This window comes from Ipomoea nil, unplaced genomic scaffold (assembly GCF_001879475.1).
Source record: "Ipomoea nil cultivar Tokyo-kokei standard unplaced genomic scaffold, Asagao_1.1 scaffold3171, whole genome shotgun sequence".
NCBI lineage: Eukaryota > Viridiplantae > Streptophyta > Magnoliopsida > Solanales > Convolvulaceae > Ipomoea > Ipomoea nil.
Genome location: NW_017619599.1, coordinates 28,888 through 52,970, shown reverse-complemented (window position 1 = coordinate 52,970; position 24,083 = coordinate 28,888). Strand labels below are relative to the sequence as shown.

Below are 24,083 nucleotides of genomic sequence, written 5' to 3'. Positions count from 1 at the left end.
GTGGTTTAATCGCCTGCACTCTTTCTTGGTTTCTGTTGGTTTCACTCCGTCTAAAACTGATGTTTCCTTGTTCATTTACACTCGTGACTGTGTTCATCTTTATGTGCTAGTGTATGTGGATGACATTCTGGTCATGGGCTCAGATTCCTCGCGTGTTGTTGGTCTTCTTGGGCAGTTGGCTTCAGAATTCAAGATCCGTGATATGGGTGCTCCGTCTTTTTTCCTGGGTATTGAAACTGTACCATGGCGTGATGGCCTTTTGTTGTCTCAACAGCGGTACATGCAGAACATTCTGAAGCGTGCTGGCATGGTTGATTGCAAGCCTCTAGCCACACCGGCTTCTCTGGCTCGTTCCTCTGAGGGTTCGGCTGTTCCTTATGCTGATCCCACGCATTATCGCAGTATTGCTGGGGCATTACAGTATCTTACAGTTACTCGTCCGGACTTGTCGTTTGTGGTTAACCGGCTCTGCCAGCATATGCACTCTCCGACTACTGAGCATTGGAGTTGGCTTAAGCGTGTCTTACGCTACGTTAAGGGTACTTTGCACTTTGGTTTGAACCTTCGTAAGTCTTTGTCTACTGCTTTGCATGCTTTCTCGGACTCAGATTGGGCTGGTGCTCCGGACGATCGGAAGTCCACATGTGGTTTTGCTGTCTTTCTGGGTGGCAATTTGGTTTCTTGGGCCTGTCGGAAGCAACGCACTGTGGTGCGTTCATCTACTGAGGCTGAGTACAAGGCTCTGGCTGATGTGTCGGCGGAGGTTACTTGGTTGGTTTCTTTGCTACGTGAGCTTGGGGTATCCTCGGGTTCTCCACCGACTCTTTGGTGTGACAACTTAGGTGCTACTTACTTGTGTGCCAATCCGGTCTTCCATGCCCGTACGAAGCATGTCGAGATTGACTACCATTTTGTTCGTGACAAGGTGGCCAAGAAGGAGTTGCTGGTCAGTTTCATTTCTACCAAGGACCAGCTTGCGGATGTTTTCACTAAGGCTCTTCCCGGTCCCCGGTTCTCCTTCTTGCGTGACAAGCTCAATGTCGTCTCCCGTCAACCATGTGCTTGAGGGGGAGTATTAGGAGTCTATATTATTTAGTAGTTGAGTTGTGTTAGGACTTCTCTTGTGCAGTCTTATATTCTCTCTGTACGTTTACATTGATTCAATACACAGAACATATTATTCTCATCTTCATTAGGTTAAGAAAGTATATTTGAACAAAAACTATAATATTAAAATATTTATAATTATAAAAAATTACGGAGTATTATTTATATTGAAATAATATGGCAATGATATATATGTCTTATAATGAGTGTTACGATATTTCCAATATTAATTACATTGTAATTGAATAAAATCACAACAAATAATATAAGATTTTGGAATAAGTGTCAAATAGGCCACTCAATTGTACACAAAAATGCAATTAGGCCACTGAACTAAAAAAGAATGTAATTGAGCCATTGAACAACACAAAAACATGCAATTTAGCCCAAAATGACTTGTTTACTTGTTGTAGGAAGTTACCCATTTTTTAATTAAATTTTAAAAATAATTTTTAATAAATAAATAATTAAAATTAAAATTAAAAAAAAAATAGAAACAGAAACAACCGGCCGGAGACGAACCTCCGTCTCCAGCCATGGAGACGACGTCCTTTGTCTCCATGGCCAGGAGACGAAGGTTTCGTCTCCTGGCCATGGAGACGAACCCCTTCGTCTCCGGCTCCTCGTCTCCATAGCTGGAGACGAAGGTCTTTGTCTCCATGGCTGGAGACGGAGGTTCGTCTCCGGCCATGGAGACGAAGCCGGCCAGAGACGATTCGTCTCCGGCCGGATGTTTATGTTTTTTTTTTTTTTTTTTTTTTTTTAAATTTAAATTTAAATTTAATTAATTATTTATTAAAAATTAAAAATTATTTTTAAAAATTAATTAAAAAAATGGGTAACTTGCTACAACAGGTCAACATGTCATTTTGGGCTAAATTGCATGTTTTTGTGTTGTTCAATGGCTCAATTGCATTTTTTTTTTAGTTCAATAGCCTAATTACAATTTTGTGTGCAGTTGAGTGGCCTATTTGACCCTTATTCTTAAGATTTTATATGAAATGTATAGTGAAAATAACATTACGCTAATTAGAAATTAAACTATTTTGAAAATGCTGTTATAAATTGTTAGATAGTATATCTGTCCCAAGATTTGGTTGTAGTGCACTTTACTGCTAAAAAACAAATTCTTAGGAGGTTTGGTGTGTGAAATGACACCTTTCTTTACCGCAATCATAATATTCGTTCCCTCAATTATGGCACCTACCTCTTGAGTGAAACATCGTAGCTGCATTATTATTATTCCATAACCTGTAGGATTTCGTCCTCTGGGGTGTTTGGAAAATCACTTATAATCATTAATTTAGCTTATTTGATTGGTCAAACAATTAATATGAGGATTTGATAATCAATTTTTTTTTTTTTTTTTTTTTTTTTAGTTTCACTTATTGATCGCAATAAGTTGAAAACACTAGTACAGATTTGTAAATCTGCTACCCTTGTACAGGGCCATCAGCTACCCTTGTACAAGGGTAGCGGATGTGAGGGACGCTGAAAGTCGTGAGCTTTCCGCTACCCTTGTATAGAAGGGTAGCGGATTCTCTTATTTTATTTTATTTTATTTTTTAAAGCACCCGCTACCCTTCTTTAAACATAAGGGTAGCGAACACTATTAATTTATTATTATATTTTAAAGCATCCGCTACCCTTCTTACAAAAGAAGGGTAGCGGATTATTTAATTATTTTAAAAAAAATTATTTTATTTTTAAATCCCCCAATTTTTAAAAAATTCTATACGAAATTCATGCACTACATATAAACATAATACTAATCATCAACACAATATTATCAACAAACTATCAAAACAAAATATTATCAACACAATATTTAATCTTAAACAAAAATTACATGCACTCTTCTAAAAAGTATTTTGCCCATAACTCTCGAATCTCATCAATTTCGTTGGTAGAGTACGAATTTCCTTCCAATGCCTACAAAATAATTTAGTTTATCAAATTACTAAATATGTTAATTAATAATAAAATATAATTTAACTACTACAAAGCAAAATGTCATTTATGACTCATTAGTAATTCCCAATTTCATTAGATCAGATCCAAGCAAACTCCCAAGAAAGCATGTTTCAACTCCATAAAGTTATGTGGAACCTATGTAGACTAACACCCAAGAGTATCAATACTATCCTAACTTATTATTGTATAACCTTACCTCATTGTGGGTTTAACATGAAAAACTTCTAAATTCAAGTTCATTTCTTTAATGAGAAAAGATAGCTACAGGAACAACATACTAAAATAAACCACTGACCCATATTAGATGACATCAGCTTCTCCACGAGCAAGCCCCCGAGAAACAGCATCCTGAAAGAGAGATTAATTCTTAAATGAGAACGGTTGTTTGAAAATAATAATTTATGTCTTAAATCTGTTCTAAGAATAGGATCTTCTTCAAGTATTTAAAGATGATTAGTTTAACAGGTAAATGGATGCCTTAATGATATAGAGCCGTCAAGTTTCTTCTTCTCCAGCAACCATATATGCGGCAAACTCTACTGCTATTTCTTCTGTAACTGGCTGTGTGAGGTTAACAGGTTCTCCTTCAACACCAGCAACAATAACACCACGTATATCATTGCAAAGTACAATAAATATCAAAGAGAAATCACTATTTTTATGAAACTGCTCATGTGAATGCATCCGTAGAAATGCTGCATTGTTGGTCATCCAAATATACATATAACACTACTTGTAACTGATCAAGTAAAATTTTTTCACCATATTGTGTTACATAAATGGCAGATGCCATGCAACTCGTGAAATACAAGCATAAAACAATAATTGAAACAAAGAGATCAAATAAAGAAAAGAAGAGAAGGACAAATCAGCAAAGCAAAGCTAGATACCTGCCATTCTGAAGCTTAAGAAAATCAGTTTTTTCACCAGATGACACAGCTGTGTTAGATGGTGCAGCTGCATCAAAATTTAAATTCATGAATATGATGTGTGGTTGATGAGATATTTCTATTGGATGCAGGAACTATATATCAATAACCATCATTTCTATCATAGGAAGGAAGTAAGTATATATCAGTAAGGATAATAAGCAAAGAGGTGTTAGTAAACAATCAAATATTCAAAGGGATTGGAAACCTATTATTGAATCTGATATGAACTTGAATAGTGAGATTCCAGAACAGACAATTGCAATAAAATTTTCCTCGGTTGCATGGTGGAGTTGCCATTCCATGCCAACTTCCCTACTAAAGGGGAAAGAAAGTCATGCCTAATAAGATCAACATGGTCCTATTGCTACCAGAGTATGTTGGACAACCTTCCCCGATAGTGCTGCATAAAATTTGAAAATTTCAACATTGTAAGATTTCTGATTGAAAATGACTGGAATAGTGTCAAAATCATTGTATTATTTCGATGCATAATTTAAAAGAACATGAAGATGCAATTTATACAAAATTATAAATCCTTTTAACCATTTATACTGTAAGGCTACAAAACAGAATCATTGACAGCTATGTATGAAAAGTATCAATGCTTGTTGGACTTTCACAGTAATACTTTTGGAATCTAGAAAAATACAAATTAGAATATCAATGTAGTATTTATGAAGATAAGTAGACAGTGGTATGTCAGAAATTATATAATTCACCTAGCCATTTATACTAAAAGGTTATAAAGCATTGTGTCTTTGACAAATAAGTGGTAAAAGTATCAATGGTTGCTGGAATTTCAGTAAGAAGATAACAACATTTACAAAAGCAAGAAAATCAAGAAAAATACTGCAATATTTATGAAAACAAGTAAACAGCTTAATAAAGCACAAGACTAGAAGCTTGCCGCTGCCCTGCCTGAATGCATTATCAAATATATCAATGACCACAAGATGGTGTAAGCAAAAGACTGAATGAGGGAAAATGTAAAAGATTTCTAAAAAAAATGATACTAGTATTCGGTATGTTTGATGCAGGATAATATTCTTTTATAAGTTCAATTCAAGATAAGAATATAAGATGAATATCAGAACTCAGGTCCATATCTCCATTCCAGTTCAAAGAATAAAACTTTAATAGTCTTACTAGAAGCAAAGTGAAGATAACCTTACCTGAACCAGGTGCACACCCTCTTCATATGGTTTGGGCTCAATAGTAAGTATGATGTTAATTGTAGTATTAACTGGTTTCCACAAGTAGATGAACAAATATTACCGTCAAAATGTCGAATAGAACGTCTAATGACTTTCTTGGCACAGCCTTCACAATGCAAATCGGCCTTTAAAACGACGGTGGTTGCCTTCACAGTGGCGACGCTGCTGCCGCACTTTTTCTCCCCACCTTCCTTCTTCGGTTCTTCTTTCTGGAAAAAAAAAAAGGATGAATCTAGCTTTGAGCATTGAATGTCATATATATGACGAAATACAATGGCAGAGATTCATACGATAGTTAATTAAGAGCTAAGAATTACCTAGCCCATGGCCGAAAACGTGTAGGCGTCGATGGGAGTGGCGGAGGCGTCGGCAGTACGTGGAGGCATCGTTCACTAGTACAGATTTGTGAGTGTTGTTTATAAGAAACGGAAGAAAAGAACTCTAAAGTGATACATTTATCAAACTCCAGAACATCCGTTATAACCCGTCAAAACATATATAAAGTTCATGACTTCTGATTATATAAGCATTTAAGTTCATATCAAGCTGGTGCTAAAAGTACAGAATAAAAATACTGCAAGTCTCATAAGTAAATTCAGAATGCATTGGACCATGTCTTTATTTGACACATAAACCCTACAGTTGTAGTCTAACAAGTCCTTAGTTTATTAAAGGTATAGGGGCTAGCAGTTTAGAGTTCCTCCTTACTTGAGTTAACAAAATAAGCAGAATACAGTAGTTGAAATACAAACTACAAAATCATAGGCTAATCCTAAAAAATGACATAAACCTAAAAAATGTGTTTGTACTTAGTAAAGTATGTAGTACTTGGTTTGGGTTAAAAAATGTGTTAAAAAAGCTCAAAGAGAACATATTTTCTGAGCAGTAAATACTCTGCAACATTCAGGATTGCCATTAAGTGAGTTTGCAACAACAAATCTAGCCGGATCATGATCCATCCTTCACTAACATCTCAAGGCTAAACTCAATTAAATTATTAATTAGCAGCTATGTATCTCGTCATCTCGATCTGTACATACCGGCCAACTAGTTTTCTGACAGACTCTTCCTATGAAAAAACATATATATCATGCAAAATGGACAAAATGAAATGAGACAGAGAAATAAGTAGTGACAAATAAATTTTGGAAAGACAGTGGGTATCCAATAAATAAAAATAAAGAATGAATGAATGAATGAGGCAGGCTGTAGGCTGTAGCTTCTAACCTCATTTCATTTTGCTGAAATCTACTTGAATTGGTCCTCAGAGCCACTAACTACTTCTGGTCTTGTGCCTCTTTAACAGATATTTCAATGTATCTTTCTTTTTCTTTAATTTGTGGATTGTGGATGTACGACTTCAATTTCCCAACCCCAACATCTTCTACCATTTTTATCTATGAAAACAAATGAGGTTAAGAAAAAATTAAATAATACGGAGTAACAGATTATGCACACAATTAAGTTCAGCATCTAATAAAAAAGAAAAAAAAAGAAATTAAGAATGAATGAATGAAAGAGTCATAACTTCAATTCTAACCTCAGAATTTGCCTTTTCAACATCTTCTATACACTTACTATATTTTCAGGCCCCTACCCCTGAGATGATGAAATGATTAAACGAAGCAGCGGCTGGAGCGGTGGTTCGAAGCAGCGCCGGCGGATGGGACGGCGGATGAGGTCGTGGGGCGGTGAATCGACGATGAGACGGTGGTCGAGGCCGTGTCCTCGCCGGAGATGCGGTGAGTATATCGAGCGAGATGTCGTGTCCTCGCCGGCCGGGAGGTTAGGTTTGCAGAAGCGCGCCTTGGTTGTGAGATTGAGCGGTGAGAGGATGGAGAACGCGTTGTAGGAGGGTTATGTTTTTTAAATTTAATTTTGTTTTTTTAATAATATCGTTTCCGCTGCCCTTTGCTATGCGAAAGGGCAGCGGAAATTCTTTCCGCCTTCTTTTTTATTTTTAAACCGCTACCCTTCTTTTAGAAAGGGTAGCGGTTTCTTATTCATTTAATTACAATTATGCCACCACCCCTTTTTTTAAAAATAATACACTACCCTTGTTTAAAGAAGGGTAGCTTAAAGTAGGATTTCTTTGCTCTATTCTGTACTAGTGAAATGAAAAAAAAAATACTACTTAAAGTAGTTTATTAATTGATATCACCTTATCATTATCATTATTATTATTATTATTATTATTATTATTATTATTATTATTATTATTATTATTATTATTATTATTATTATTGGTATCAACTTATATATAATTGTTGGTTATTGTGATAATTATTTTATTCAAATTTACATTTTTAATATCATCAAAATCACCTAGAGTCCAACATCTAAATTAACTATTTGTCTAACACACACACTTGTGGCAAGAAGTGGAGTTGTTGTTGACCTCCGGCAAGAAATTAACATTGAAGGATATCTTCTTTACTCCTAGTGTTAGGAAAAATTGTCTCTGGAAATGTTTTAAATAAGTGTGCTTCAAGATGAAATATATTCAAAGTCGATAAGTTTGGCTCTGTTTGGCAAACCTAGCTGAAAAGCTATAAGCTCGGAGCTGAAAGCTGAAAAGCTATAAGCTCGGAGCTGAAAACTGAAGAGCTGTTAAGCTAGCTGTTATGATTAAAAGTGTTTGGTAAAATTAGCTTTTTGATAAGCCGATACATGTAAAAAGACTAAAAATGACATATTCATAAAATTTAAATTAGTTTGTTTACATATTAAAATTTAACATTTTATCTTAAAATTTTTTTTTTAACATTTTGAAATAAAACTATTAGCATAATCATGATCTTGCATCTCATAATGAAGTAGCAATATTGTTGCAAATCTCATAATAATAATAATAATAATAATAATAATAATAATATTTGCGGTGAAAGGTGAAAGTTGCGGATAAAGGAGAAGAGAAAATGATTTTAATTGGGAAGGGTAAATTATGTCATTTCTTTAAACTAATAAGGATAAAGATGGAAAAAAAGTTAGGAAGCTAGGAGCTTATTTTGAAAATGCTACCTAAGCTAGCGTTCCAAAATAAGCTCTTATTTTAAGCTATGAGCTTATTTTGGGAACATTACCAAACAGAGCTTATAGCTTATTAGTAGCTTAAAATAAGCTATAAGCTCTGCCAAACAGAGCCTTTGTGTTGTCTAAGGGTGGTACTTTTTTTAGGTCAAGGATTTCTTTGTAACATGATGTTTAAATTAAACATAAATAAAGTTGATCTTTCTTTCTATTTGTTGGATGGTTTTGTTTTGTGACATTTTCGCTTATGTCATCTGAATGATCAAAGGTTGTATTTTATGTCAAAATATGGTTTAATTCCCCTGTTTAATTTAAACAATGAGAAATGTGATACATGCATGCTTAACAAAATGACCAAAAATCCATTTCCTAGTGTTGTGAGAAATTCAACTCTTTTTGAGTTGGTGCACAGTGATCTATGTGATTTTCGTAGTACATCATCCTTGATCAATAAAAATTATTTAGTCACTTTTACAGATGAGTATTCAAGGTGATGCTATGTGTATCTTTTGCATACAAAAGATGAAGTCTTGGATAAACTTAAAGTCTATAAGTAAGGCTGAAGTGGAGTTACAAACTAGCTACTTGATAAAGAGATTAAGAATGACTAAGGGCAATGAATATTATGACCCCAAGTTCTTTGAATCTCTTAGTTTTGTACATTAAATTACAATACCATATTCACCACATCAAAATGACATTGCCGAAAGGAAAAATAGAATATTAAAAGAAATGATGAATTGTATGCTCTCTTACACAAGCTTGAGTAACAGACTTTGGGGTGAAGCTATGCTAACAACTTGTTACATCCTAAATAGAGTGTCAAATAAAAGGAATAAGGTAACATCTTATAAACTATGGCTTAAAAAGCAACCCAAATTAAATCATTTAAAAGTTTGGGATTGCTGGGCTATCATAAGACTGTCGGATGTCAAAAGGAAGCCTTTGGGTGAAAAAGATTTAGAATGCATTTTCGTTGGCTATGTTGAGCATACCAAAATCTATATTATTGAATCTAATGATTTCTATTTGGTTCATACCATAATAGAATCAAGAGGTGCAATTTTTTATTAAATAGATTTTCATCAATTACTAGGACTAAGGATTTAATTCTTAGTACTAGTGGAACTCTTATTGATGATCTAAGCACGGATCATGATTGCTTGGTGAACCGGAATTACAAAGAAGTAAATGAGCAAGGAAAACTAAAGATTTTGTTCTCGATTTTCATATGTATATGGTGGACGGATCAAGAGAATTAGTTTTGTCTTCTTCATGCTATTTATATAGTATGTAGGAGAATCCAAGGACCTTTGAAAACGCTATGAAGTCTCAAGATGCTTCATTTTGGAAAGAAGCATTGAATGATTAGATGGATTCCATCATTAGCACTTGGCAGTAATACTTGGGTCCTAACATATTTGCCCCTTGGTTGTAATCCAATTAGGTGCAAATGAATCTTCAAACAGAAGTTTGAGGTCGATAGTTAAATTGACAAATTAATATAAAGTCAGACTTATTGCATAAGGCTTTAGGCAAAAGGGGGGCATTAATTTCATTGTCAGCTATTAATAATCTTGTAATTCACCAAATGGATGTCAAAGATGCATTCCTGAATGGTGAATTAGAGGAGGGGGTTTAAATGAATCAACTTGAAGGCTTTACTGTTAAGGGACAAGAGCACAAAGTGTGCAAATTGATAAAGTTCTTGTATAGCCTAAAGCAAGCACCTAAACAGTGTCATGATTGATTTGATCAAGTAATTTTGAGCAATGGGATCAAGATTAATTAGACTGATAAGTGTGTATATAGGAAATTTAATAACCAAGGTCAAGGGGTTATTATTTATCTATATGTGGATAACATGCTTATTCTTGGGACTGATTTGGACCAAGTAAATTATGTGAATGAATTTATCACTAGTTTTTCAATGAAATACATGGTAGAGGCTGATGTTATCCTAGGCATTAGGACAAAGAAAAATAATGGAACCATTTCTTTAACAGAAGCCCATTACATTGATAAAGTGTTAAATATATTTAAGCACTTTGATTGTGCTCGGGTGTCTACTTCAATGGATCTCATGGTAAAATTAGTTCTAAATAATGAGAGTCTGGTATCCCAATTGGAGTATTCTAAGCTAATTGGCTGCAAAATGTATGCCATGACTAGTTCCTATATTGGTACATTGTGATAATGCTATTACTTTGGCTAAGGCTTATAGTCATGTTTATAATGGTAAGTCAAGGCACATTGGTATAAGTCACCGTTATGTGTTGGGACTTATCAAAGATGGTATCGTAGCACTTGACTTTGCAAGGTCTCAGTTTAATTTGGTGGATCTATTTACTAAATTGACGCCAAGGGACGTGGGTGGAGCTTAAGTCCATTGAGTAAATAATAAATGAAAGAAAGTTCAACTCTCGTCTAAAGAGACATTAGACCTAGAATGTAGACGAGAATTTCATTTATTATTGGCAAGCACTGACAGTTAATCCATCCCAAGATAAGTGTTTGGTTCTACATGAAAAGAGGTTGATTTATTTCTTAATAGATCTTTTGACAAAGTGCTTTATGTATGAGCACAAATGAAAAGATTTACCTATTGTAAACATGAAGTGTGACCACTTCAATCAAGTTCGAGCTTAGCTTGAGATGTGTTTATGAAGACACACGACTTTATAAATGTGTCAAGTTTTCAAGGAAAAGTTGTAACTTAGAAACTGTGTGCGGTGTACCTTCAATTTTCAAAGTGATTACTCGGTTCAAAGTAGGGGTGAAAATATGTCAGGTCCCTTCATAGGGGCCTATGGATCGGCCTAGCCTAGGAAAATTGTAGGCTTAGGCTTGAGCCTAACAGAAAGCCTACATACAGTCTCAGGCCTGTGATTTATATAGCAGACCCAAGACTAATTCTCTAAAGCACGGCACGGCCTAGCCTACTTTCACCACGGCCTAGTTCAAAGCTTGTCTACCGTTGTAATTGGATATATTGTAAAGTGTACAAACTAAGTGAAAGTTCAATCTATAAGACACTTTCATTTCTGTATGAGTTTTAGATTTTTATCTTGTGGCATTCAACGAGGTTTACTATATAAATGGAGGATGAATGAATGATGTTTATATAGTAAATGCTTAAATATATTATTTCAGACATGTCTACCAGTAGGATAAGTAATATTTTGGTGTTGTGGAGTTGAAAATTTTATTTATGTTTGGTAAGAAGTTTATGAGTTGATTGATCAAGAATGTTGAATAATTTTTCCCAATTCCGAGAAGTTAGACTGAAAGTTCATTTTTCAGGAAGTCCAAATTAACTTTTTGGATGTGGTCGAAAAGAACCATTTTGGAAGGAACCGTTTGGAAGGAAACTTTTTAGAAGGAACCAATCGGAAGAAGCCGTTTGGAAGGTAAACTCATTTTCTGGAAGGATTTTGGGAAAATTTATTCCTGATGATAATGAAACATCGTAATATGTTCCCAAAAGTTGTAAATATAATATTTATTATATACTGAATTCTTGATCAATTACACAATAATTTAATATTAAATTTAAATTATTGTAATCATTATGAGAATAATGATTGTGGAAGTTACAAAAAAAAAAAAAAAAAAAAAAACTTTCAATAACTTTCTTCATTAATTTGATTTTTAAGAGAATTGAAGAAGAGATGTCTGATGATGGAATAGAATAAAAATTCATATGTTGCCAACCGAGAGACGAACAATGAGGGTACACTTTACTCTTGACTAAGTAGTTGTAGTACTTATGAGAAAGTGGTTTTCTAAGACAAAAAATTAAAGTTGTTACCTTGAACTTTCTAGAAAAGCAACATAAAAAGTTTGACATTCTTCTTGTACCTTAAGAGTTCTAATTTGTTTACCCTAGATGCTTGCTAAGCGAAATTAGAAACTTTTAAAATAGTGTGCCGTTACACACACCTGAAGATTGTGATTATACATTTCTTTTTTTTTTTTTTTGAAAGGTGATTATACATTTCTGTTGTTTTCTTGTTCTCAAATTCTTTTACATGACTTGGTTTTTTTTTTTTTTTTTTTTTTTAAACAAAGGAAGGCCGAAAAAAAAGAGACGAAGGTAGTCACTCTTTGTCTCATACCCTCTTCTCTTTCGTTGAATGAGGACAACCATATAGACATCCAACTTAAAAAAAAAAAAGAATTATGCTCAAATAGGTCACTAAACTAGACAACAATAATTGAACCATCCAACTCAAAAAATTACAATTAGGTCCCTAAACAGTTTAACTTTATGCAATTAAATCAAATTGACTTGTTCATCTGGTTATCGCTGACGTGACGATTATTATAAATTATTATTTTTAATAATTAAAAAAAAAAACAACTTCATCTCCGATAGAGACGAAAACCTTCTCTTTGTCACCAGCCTGGGAACAAAGAGAACCTTTGAAGATTTACTCAGAACCATAGGGACATGAACCAACAAGAGCTATGCATTGAGAGTTTACAGTGAAGAGAGTTCAAGTTTTAGAAAAATTAACCAACCCTGCAATAGAACAAAGCAAGGTTTATATACAAAGGAAAGAGGAAATAAAACTGCCATAACTAACTTCAATGGTAAAATGACACAAATAGCCTTCTAAGAAGATTACTTCATAACCCCCGTAAGCTGGAGTGTGAATGTCTTGAAGGCCCAGCTTAGCATGAAACTTGTCAAATAATGGCCTAGCTAATGCCTTGGTAAATCCATCTGTTATCTGCTTGTGAGACGGGATTCCCAGCAGTTTGATCACTCCATCATGCACTTTCTTCCTCACTACATGACAATCTAATTCAATGTGCTTAGTTATATCATGAAACACATGATTTTCTCCAATCGCAATGGCAGAGGTATTATCACAGAATAGAGGAACAAGACTGTCATTGTTTACTTGTAAATCTGTTAGCAAATACTTCAACCATTGAATCTCACAAACTGTTGAGGCCATGGCCCTGTATTCTGCTTCAGAAGAGGACCTAGAGATGCTGGCTTGCTTTTTTGTTTTCCAAGAAATAAGGGAGTCTCCAAGATAGATGCAATAACCTATTATAGACTTTCTAGATTCAGCACATGTTGCCCAATCTGAATCTGAGAAACCCTGCAACCTGAACTGGGAGTTAGAAGCATAGAATAACCCCTTCCCAGGAGAGCCCTTAAGATACCTTAGTACCTTATGAGCTGCTACTAAATGTGTGTCTCTTGGCTTGTCTACAAACTGAATTAATTGCTGAACAACATAGGAGATGTCAGGTCTAGTGTTGGTTAGGTATAGAAGCTTTCCCACCAACCTTCTGAATATTTCAGGACTGTCAATCAAATTGCCTTCATTGCTTGTTAACTTCTGCCCTATAATACATGGTGTTGCAACTGGTTTAGCATCTATGAATCCATTTTCCTTGAGAATCTCTAAGGTATATTTCCTTTGGCAAAGATTGGGATCACAGTGATTTCTGAATGCTTCAATTCCCATGAAGTAATTCAGTTGGCCTAGATCTTTTATCTTGAAAGAGGAATCCAGAAACTGTTTCAGCTCTCTGATCTTCACAGCATCTGTTCCTGCCACAATAATGTCATCCACATATACAAGAAGTGCAATAAAAAAGTGGCTTGTGGACTTTGTAAATAGAGAAGGATCAGCTGATGATTGTCTATAGCCATTGTCTTGTAAAGCCTTAGTCAACTTTGCATTCCACTGCCTACTTGCTTGCTTCAAACCATATAATGATCTTAAAAACTTGCATACCTGATTTGGCTTGTCATTTTTGGACCCTAGGGGAAGGACCATGTATACTTCTTCATATAGGTCCCCATGTAAAAAAGGCATTATTGATATCAAGTTGTTGGATGTCCCATCCTTTTGCAATTGCCACTGCCAAGAAAGTTTTAATGGTGGTCATTTTAGCCACGGGGGATAAGGTCTCAATATGATCTAATCCGAATTGTTGAGTGTATCCTTTGGCAACCAACCTAGCCTTATACCTCTCTATTGAACCATCAGCCTTGTGCACTTTGTATACCCGCTTGCATCCAATTGGTGATTTTCCATGGGGTAAATCAGTCAGGGTCCAAGTATTGTTCTGAATTAGGGCCTTTATTTCAGATTGCATGGCTTCCCTCCACTGCTCATATTGAACTGCCTCGTTGTAAGATTGAGGCTCATTTCTAGATGTGATTGATGACACACAGATTCTATGTTTAGGAGGCAACTGATCATATGAAATGAAGTTATTCATGGGGTGTGGAGAAGTCCTCATACCTGAATTATTTCCCACCATGAACTGACAGTAATAGTCATTCAGCTTTGGAGGAATGGCTATTTGTCTTGTTGACCTTCTAGGCTGTATTTGATCATCTTGATTTTGTGGGGGGTCATGGCTGGTAGCATCAATGTTGGTTGTGTCACCATTCACCTCATCATTACCAATAGATGTGTGGATATGTGTTCCACTTATCACCTCATTATGATGTCCAGTATGACAACCATGAGTGGTTTCATTTTATGGGCTTCTGTTGAAATTATCAGATGTAGGGTTCCAGAAGAAATGATAGAACTTCTCAGTATTGGCTCTTCGGAATCAATGGAAATGGGAATCATAGGCAGTGAAGGGTTAAGACCATCATTGTACTCATGTATGCTGATCAGATTCTGCTATTTAAAAGGATAAACTTGCTCATAAAACTTTGCATCCCTTGATATGAACACTGTCTTGTCATTGAGATCATAGAGAATATATCCCTTCACATTTGCAGGGAAACCCAAGAAAACACTTTTCCTTGCCCTTGCCTACATTTTATTTCTGCCTTGTGATATGGTTGCACCAAAACACAAACAACCAGAAGACTTAAGCTGCTCATAATCCACAGACCTTTTGGTAAGAATTTCAAAAGGGATTCTCCCATTGACTACATCAGTAGGTAGTCTACTTATAATGTAGGAGGCATGCAATACACAGTGACCCCTAAATTTAGTAGGTAGACCAGACTGAAACCTTAGAGCACTTCTACATTCAAGAGGTGTTGGTGCTTCCTTTCTGCTATCCCATTTTGCTGGGGTGTGTGCACACAGGATTTCTGATGCACAATCCCTTTTTCTTCAAAAAAGGCATTCATTAAGAACTCACCCCCATTGTCTGTCCTTATAGTTTGGATTTTCTCTGAGAAATGGGTGTGCACATAATTATAGAAACTTTGAAATGTGGGTTTAACATCTAACTTGTTTTTCAGTAAATGTAACCAAGTGAATCTGCTGTGCTCATCAACTATGGTTAAGAAATAGTGTTTGTTCTCCTTTTAAAGAGGCCACAGCAAAAGGACCCCAAACATCCATATGTATCAAATCAAAGCATTTATCAGCCCTAGATGTGCTAATTGGGAACATAGATCTCCTATGTTTAGCAAGATGACAAGCATCACACACAAAGTCAGAACACTTTTGATGAGAAATAGACTTTATTCCACTCAAATGAGGTATCTTATTTATAGGATAATGTCCTAGTCTGTTATGCCAAAGTTATAATGTCAAAGCATTACACTGATTCTCAACTAATTTAGCAGCAGATTGACTTCTATTCTTGGCAGGTGGTTCACTGATTAAGTACATCCCACTCTCTTCCTTAGCAAAACCATCCATTCTCCCAAGAGGTCCCTGAACAGCACAAGAGTTAGCCTGCAAAATAAGCTTACAATTTGAATGTTTTGTCAGCTTACTAGCAGAAATGACATTGAAGGCAAAGGATGGGATGTATAGTACATTTTGCAGTACTATGTCATTATTTAGTCTGACTTGCCCTATATGGGTAACAATCACTGTCTCATCATTTGTTAGTTTAACTGATATCCCTTGGACCCTGTGACAAGTTTCAAAGAATTCTGGGGAGCAAATGATGAGGTCTATGGCTCCTGAATCCAAAATCCATGCATCTCCTGAGCTTAGCACAGTATTAACAAGAAGTTTAGAAGTGGTTATACCTTCATCGTGAACTTCCACAGAGTTTCTGAGATCTGGTTTGGTTCCAGAGGAACTGATAGTCACAGCTGCATTACTTGCAGCTTGGTTTCCTTTATTCTGATTCTATAGTAAGGAAAGTAATTTTTGAAACTGGGTTCAGCAAGACATCAAATAATCCTACATCACCAATTTGGCTAACTGATGCATTAGAGGATTGTTGCATGTCTTGAGGCTGTCTGTTTTTGGATTTGTAACCTGGAATCCTCCCTAATGGATATCCATGCTTCTTATAGCATTTTTCTATGGTATGGCCTATCATCCCACAGAATGTGCACTTTGGCACATTTTTTCCTCCATTATTTGTGAACTTCTTCTTGTTGTTGAAAGCTGAGGCTACCACAGTGGCCTGTTCTTTTGCAGTTTGAACTACATTAGACTGAATGAATTCATTACATTTTTGGTTTATTGATCCTCTTATCTTTCTTTCAACTTTCAAAGTCATATTAAGGACTTTTTCTATGTCTGGAATAGGATCCATAACAAGGACTCCAATTTTAATTTGATAGTCTCAAATTCTTCATTCAGGCCATCTAGGAACCGGATGATTTGATATTCTTCTCTTTGCTTCTGCATTCTATTCATGGGTGCATGAACATCTAGGATTACATTCGCACAACAACAATGGTCTTAAGGCATTCATCTGCTGCCATAGAGCATTGCTCTTGGTGCAGTACTCATTAACTGTCAAGCTACCTTGCACATTTCTAAAAATCTCATTCTGTATTTCAGATATTCTATGAGGATCGGATTGAGAATACCTCTTTTGGAGAGCATTCTAGATTTCAGACGCATCATCAAAGTACATTACACTGTCTGCAATGCTAGGGTTTATGGACTTCAAAATCCAAGAGCAGACGATTCTATTGCACCTTCTCCATGATGCAAGCTTCAGATCATTGATCTCTGGCCTTGGAATGGTTCCCTCTGCAAATGCAAACTTATTTTTGACTTCCAACGCAATCCTCATGGATCTGCTCCATGAGGCGTAATTCAGCTCAGTCAGTGATGGAGAAACAAGGTTGAGATTAGGATTTTCGGTGACATGGAGGAATAAGGGATTGTCGAACCCCTCACTTCTCTGATTCTTGTTCGTCAAAGTCTGATTCGAAGATGATCCAGCTTGATTTCCGTCGCCAGTTTCCATTACGACTGCTGCGTAACTCCGGTAGCGACACTCTGATACCATGATGATTTACTCAGAACCATAGGGACATGAACCAACCAGAGCTATGCATTGAGAGTTTACAGTGAAAAGAGTTCAAGTTTCAGAAAGAAGAAAAATTAACCAACCCTGCAATAAAACAAAACATGGTTTATATACAAAGGAAAGAGGAAATAAAACTACCATAACTAACTTTAATGGTAGAAGGACACAAATAGCATTCATAAAACATTGTAGTATCTGTTCAAATTAAATATACTTTCTCAACCTAATGAAGCACAAAGAGTCAACAACACCTCGAGTCAACAACACCTCCACTGAGGCTCGATCTCATGACCTTCCACATTGGAGAGGTCACTACATGCCATCTGAGTACAAGGTGCTTGACAAATTTAATTTTATTTTAAAAATATTAAAATAATATTTTTTGATAGAATGATCGACACATCGATCAGCGGTAAGCAGATGAACATGTTAAATTTGATTTAATTGTATAATTTTAAAATGTTCAAAGACCAAATTGTAGTTCTTTTGAGTTTGATTACCAGACCAATTGCATTTTGCTTGTAATTCAATGACTTATTTGAGCATTATTTCAAAGGAAAATAAAAGACTGAGATAGCCATGGATGATGGTAGCTAAGCATGGATACCTTCGTCTCAAGGAGGTTGGCTTCCTTCATCTCAAATCTGAGACGAAAGACAACTACCTCCCTTCCAAATTTGAGATGAAAAAGAAAGTGGCCAAGCAGAAGCAATTTTCGTTCGACATGTCATAATTTTGAAGTTTTTAATTTTGAAAAAATATATTTTAAAAGTCTTTTAGTTTTTTTTTTTTTTTTTTTTTTTTTTTTTGAAACATTTAAAAGTCTTAGTTAGTTAAACTAACACCACATCAAATAACATCAATTCCATTTCTTTAAAACAATTATTAACTTACTAAAAGAGTAAATTTCACATTTTTGTCGACTTTTAGGCATCTGAATGGAGGTTTTAATTTTTTTTAAAAGGAATAAGGTTCAAATTGGCCACAAAACGTAACCTAAAAATGAAATTAGGCTACTGAACGAAAAAAAAAAAATGCAATTAGGCCACTGAACACTCCAAATGTATGCAATTTCACCTGATAGCAGGTTACCATCAATTTTATCAGGTTACTTGCTTACATGGCAGCTAAGTTGGCATTTTTAATAATTTTTAATAAATTTTAATAAGAATTTTTAATTTTTTTTTTTAAAAAACAACGGGGTGGCCACCATCGTTTTATTTATTTTTTTGAATTTTTTTTAGTTTAATGTTTTTTCAATTTTTTTTAAATTTATTATTAGAAATTATTATTAAAATTATTTAAAAATTATTAAAAATGCCAACTCAGCTGCCACGTAAGCAGGTAACCTGCTAAAATTGATGGTAACCTACTATCCGGTGAAATTTCATACATTTGGAGTATTCAGTGACCTAATTACACATTTTTGGAGTGATGAGTGACCTAGTTGCACTTTTTTTCGTTCAGTGACCTAATTGCATTTTCAGGTTACGTTCAGTGGCCAATTTGAACCTTATTCCTTTTTAAAAATAGGGAAAATTGTAAAAAATGCCCCTCTATAATATGTCAATTATCAATGTTACCCCTGAATTATGAGTGGTGTAAATGTTGCCCCTCAATTATCAAAATAGTGCACATATAGCCCCTCCCGTAACGGACCTGTGGTTCTCTACCGCTATCCATCGCTGGTACTTCGAATCGAGGGAGGAAAACACAACTAAATTACATATTTACTCCGACTTAAAGGTGTCGTACACTAACGGGGAACCACATGTCCGTTACGGGAGGGGCTATATGTGCACCGTTTTGATAATTGATGGGCAACATTTACACCACTCATAATTCAGGAGTGACATTGATAATTAGCATATTATAGAGGGACATTTTTTACAATTTTCCCTTAAAAATACTTAATTAATTTAATTGCACTATTTTTAACTATTTTGAGAGCTTATTTGAAACTTATCCATATATATTAAAAATTAATATATGTTAACCTCAAATGTGTTTAAAACTTTGTACTGCAATTAATTAGTAGTGATTATACTTTAAAAAATCTTTTCTTAAAAAAGGCAACAATTACTTTATACACATGAAATGAAAGAAATAGTTGAATGCTTAATGAGTATAAAGTCCAAAAAGAAAATAATCAATTAGAGTGAGTACTTAATATATAATTTATTATTATTAATGAGTAAGAGAATTAGGAATTGTTATATTTGATAGGTCCTTTAGAATATTATATATTAGTCTCATTGTATAGTAAAGACCTCGCCCCAACAGAGTATTTGAGAGGGTCAAATGTCGGTGCGCACAAGGGACGATATGCTCACTACACTTTGAGTATAATCCTCAGTCCCCACATTATGGTTGCCAAAGTTTGAATATTAGTTTTTTCTCTTAAATACTGCCTATTGAACCAGTAAGCTAAGCTGTGCGAGCATGCATCATATATATATAATCCTATATATAGGATTGCATCATGACTACATGCATTAAATAACAATGAACTCATTATAATCACAAAAATTGTGACATAATGATTAAACAAAATTTCTTTATCCTCAAACCTATCTCATCTTTTATTCTCTTCTTTAGCCAATATAATTATTTTACATAATATAGATATCTTGCAATACAATAAGCTAGCACACAAAAAGAAGACCAATCCACACATACACAATAATAATAAGGCAATAAATCTCAAAAGTAGGTCATGAAGACTCCTTTTTTGTCTTGAGCTGAGTGAGATGGGTTAGAAGCAAAGGCAACACCAACACATACACACAAAAGTGAACCACCCACGTTCACATTAGCATAGACAAACAAACCCCACTTTTCTTCTCGTCCATTGGAATATTATCAATGAAAACTCCAAGGCCCTTTGGATTTCGTGTTAGTGGAGTTTTTTTTCCCATTTCCCACAAACATGCCCTTAATTAATCACTATTATCATCACTCTGATCTCATGGGGCTGCCTACTACACACTACTCTACCGCCCCCTCAAGACTTATTATCAAAACATGAAAACTTACATATGCACACTGATATTTGACATTGTCTGCTGAGTCATTGAGTCACCATGATCTACATGTTCTTAAATACTTTGTGGGCCCAAAATGTGAGGAGCCTTGGAGTTGGAAATTCAACCTTTTGAGAGAAGAAAACACGAAAACTTAAATAATTTATAATAAAAAAGAACCATATTTATAATTTACCATTATAAGTAGATCAAATGAGTTAATGCATTTTTTTTTATAAATAGAATATGATGATAATTATTTTTTAATATTGTCTCTATTTTTTTCTATTTGTATAGTATTAGACAGAGTGTTTTCTCATAATTGTAAATTTTTTTAATAAATTACATGGTTAAAATTAAATTAAATTATTTATAGTTAAACATTTAGTCAAAGTTATATGGACTAAACATATTCTTGAAAATGAAATTGACGAAGTAATAAATGTTGTCTTAATTTGAATATTTAAAAGTAACAAATTAGGTCTCAAATATTTACACGGAAAATAGTACTTACTTCACAAATTAAAAACATATATATTTAAATAATTCATACAATTAAGTAATCAGTCAAAGATTACTTTGAGTTAGTCTCGATAAAACAAATAAAAAGATGTAAAATGGAAGTAGGGGCATTAATGAAATGATCGAAAAAAAAAAACACCTTTTACCATTTTTAGGTATTAAATCCTTCATTATCCAATGTGATTTAATTAAATTCTTGATGATTTCAATTAGTTAGTTTACAAGTAGTTTTTTTGTAAGATTGTTTTCTTACCTGAAACGTATAATATTTTTGGAATAAGGATCAAATAGTCCACTCATTTACACACCAAATTACAATTAAGTTATAGAACTCAAAAAATGCAATTGAGTGCTTGAACAACACAAACTCATTCAATTTAATTCAAAATGACTTGTTTATCTTCTCCCAAAAGGTTGAATCCTCAATCTTAAGGGTCTCCCACACTCCGACCCGACAGAGCATGTGAGATGATGTAAATCACAGTGACTCAATGGTAATGACTTGTTTACCTGAAAGTACGTTGACGTGGTAGTTATCGATTTTAAAAATAATTTTTCAAATAATTTTAAATAAAATAATTAATTAAAATTAATTTTTTTTAAAAAAAAACAAGAACTGCCCGTCGGAGACAAATCGTCTCCGTCTAGCTTCGTCTCCATGGCCAGGGAGACGAAGGGACCTTCATCTCCGGCCATGGTGACGAAGCCGGCCGGAGACGATTCGTCTCTGGTCGTCAGTTCTTGTTTTGTTTTTTATTTTTATTTTTATTTTAATTAATTATTTTATTTAAAATTATTTGAACAAATTATTTTTAAAATCGCTAACCGCCACATAAGCGTACTTTCAGGTAAACAGGCCATTTTGAGTTAAATTGCATGAGTTTGTGTTGTTCAAGGACTCAGTTGTATTTTTTTGAGTTCGATTGCCTAATTGCTGTTTGGTGTGCAGTTGAGTGGCATATTTGACCCTAATTCCAATATTTTTTAATGAAATGTAATACTTTCATATGTATCCAAAAATAAATTAATTAATTGGAGTAATCCTAGTCAAGTTGGTCAAATTCGACTCGCCATGAGTGGCCTATCGACCTTCTTAGTTTGAACTGACCAGTAATATGCAAACTAAAGTTGGTTTACCTTATTGTAATCCTTTGCCGGTTAGGGTTACAGGGTGAGATTACCCAATTCACACTTTTAGGTAATGGCTGTAGGTTCCCTCGTCACAAAAACAAAAAAAAAATTATCAAAATATTACATGTCTTGTATGAAGTGATCTTATACAAATTTTTGTGATTTACAAGCTAACTTTTTTTTTTTTAAAGATATTTACAAGCAATTTTTAAATGTATATATTTGAACAATAAATGAATGTGAAGATGTATGACATTTGTCACAAATAACACGGAGTATCATTTAGTACAATATTTTGCATATAAAAACTTAAAAATGAATAGTATTTTGTTATGACTTTTTATAATAATATACTTTTTTTTTATAGCTATAATAATATACTTAAATTGGACAAAAAGCTACAATTTCGCCTTTATATATGACCCAACATGTTCCCCTCTTCATACGCTCACTTCTCTTTCTTTCTTTCTTTCTTGTGAGGCTCACTTTCTTACTAGCCTACCTTAACTTCCCTCCAGGCTTATCCATATTTTTGTACATACACTCTTCTTGGCTCTTAATTTCAAGTGTATACACACAGTATGTACGGTAAAGGTTCTGCTCGGAGGTCCGGCGAGGCGGTTGACGGCGGCCGCGGGCAGCGGAGGCGGCGGAAGAAGAGGGCGGCGGCGTGAGAAAGCGAACGGTGTGAACAACGAACAAAGAAGCAATGCAATTTCGCTCTCCCGATATTCTAGCCCTTTGGTGGAGGGGCAGAGTTGGGAGATCGGCAATATTGCATTGTGGGGAATCGAGGGTAGCGGTCCGAATATACCTAAAGTCTTAGGTGTTTAAAACTTTTTGTTCCATTTTTAGCCTTGGCACTTTTAATTTTTTTTTCGGTGACGGGGAAACCCGTAGTCACTACTTCAGGAAGTGTACTGGGTAAATTCAGCTTTGTAACCTTAGCGGACAAGAATCACAAGGAGATAAATCAGTCTAAATTGTTCATAGCTGATCAGCTCAAACAAATATGGCTGAGATTCGAACACGTGACCTTGTCGTTACAAGTTTGTATCCTTAGTTATCTTGGCTGGGTTACCCGGTACTTTAATTTGTTTTAATTTCTGTTTTCTGCTACTAATCTACATATAGCTTGAGATGGGATGTAAGAGATGCATACGAGGCAGCTAAGCTTTGTTTGTTTGGGTGTAGAAGTCTAGTTGGGGTGGTTTCGCAATTTATGCTAAAATTAGGGGTCTGATCTGTTGGAAGTGTTGCTATTTAATTTTATGCTGCTGGGCATGCATCACTTACACCCATATTATAATGTAAGTTTCTTTCTCATGTGCACTATAGATTCTTAAAAAGTTAGTTTCTAATTTCCTCTGGGTTTGATTTTTTCTTCTTATAAATATTTCCCTCAACGAATTTGGATCTACTGTGCGCGATATTTATTAAATATTTTTATAGTGTATGTCTCTAATTAATTGTCAGACTGGTCCAAACATTTTATAAGTCTGGAATGAAATTTTAAAAAAGGGTCCTTATATGAAAAATTAAAATTTAAAATTTATAATACTTAAAAAAAATAATAATATCAAATAACATGAAATAAGATTAGAAAATTTTCAACAATTTTTTAAATACAAAAATAACCATGACAAAAAAATTCTACGTGCTTTACTCGATGGTCATCGATAATTGCATCAAGATTAATGTTCTCTAGCATATCCTTCTCAATATACAAAATCGCCAAACCATTCAATCTTTCTTGTGACATTGAAGATCTCAAGTAGGTTTTCAATAACTTCAATTTTGGAAAACTTCTCTCCGCTAATGCTACAGTCATGGGTATTGTCAAAATTATTCGATAAATAATAAAAACCATTGGGTAACAATCCGCAACTTTCACAAACTCAAGAATAAATCGCTTG

At 34.6% G+C, this 24,083-nt stretch overlaps 1 protein-coding gene across 1 annotated transcript; it reads right to left on the bottom strand.

Annotated features, from left to right (window-relative positions):
- Positions 1-15,786: 15,786 nt before the first annotated feature.
- On the bottom strand, positions 15,787-17,428 carry LOC109168019. The gene is made up of 4 exons (XM_019317065.1): positions 17,093-17,428; positions 16,891-17,002; positions 16,406-16,746; positions 15,787-16,347 (listed from the first exon to the last, which is right to left on the bottom strand). Exons 1-4 carry the CDS (start codon positions 17,426-17,428, stop codon positions 15,787-15,789), a joined length of 1,350 nt encoding a protein of 449 aa, XP_019172610.1.
- Between the last annotated feature and the right edge of the window lie 6,655 nt (positions 17,429-24,083).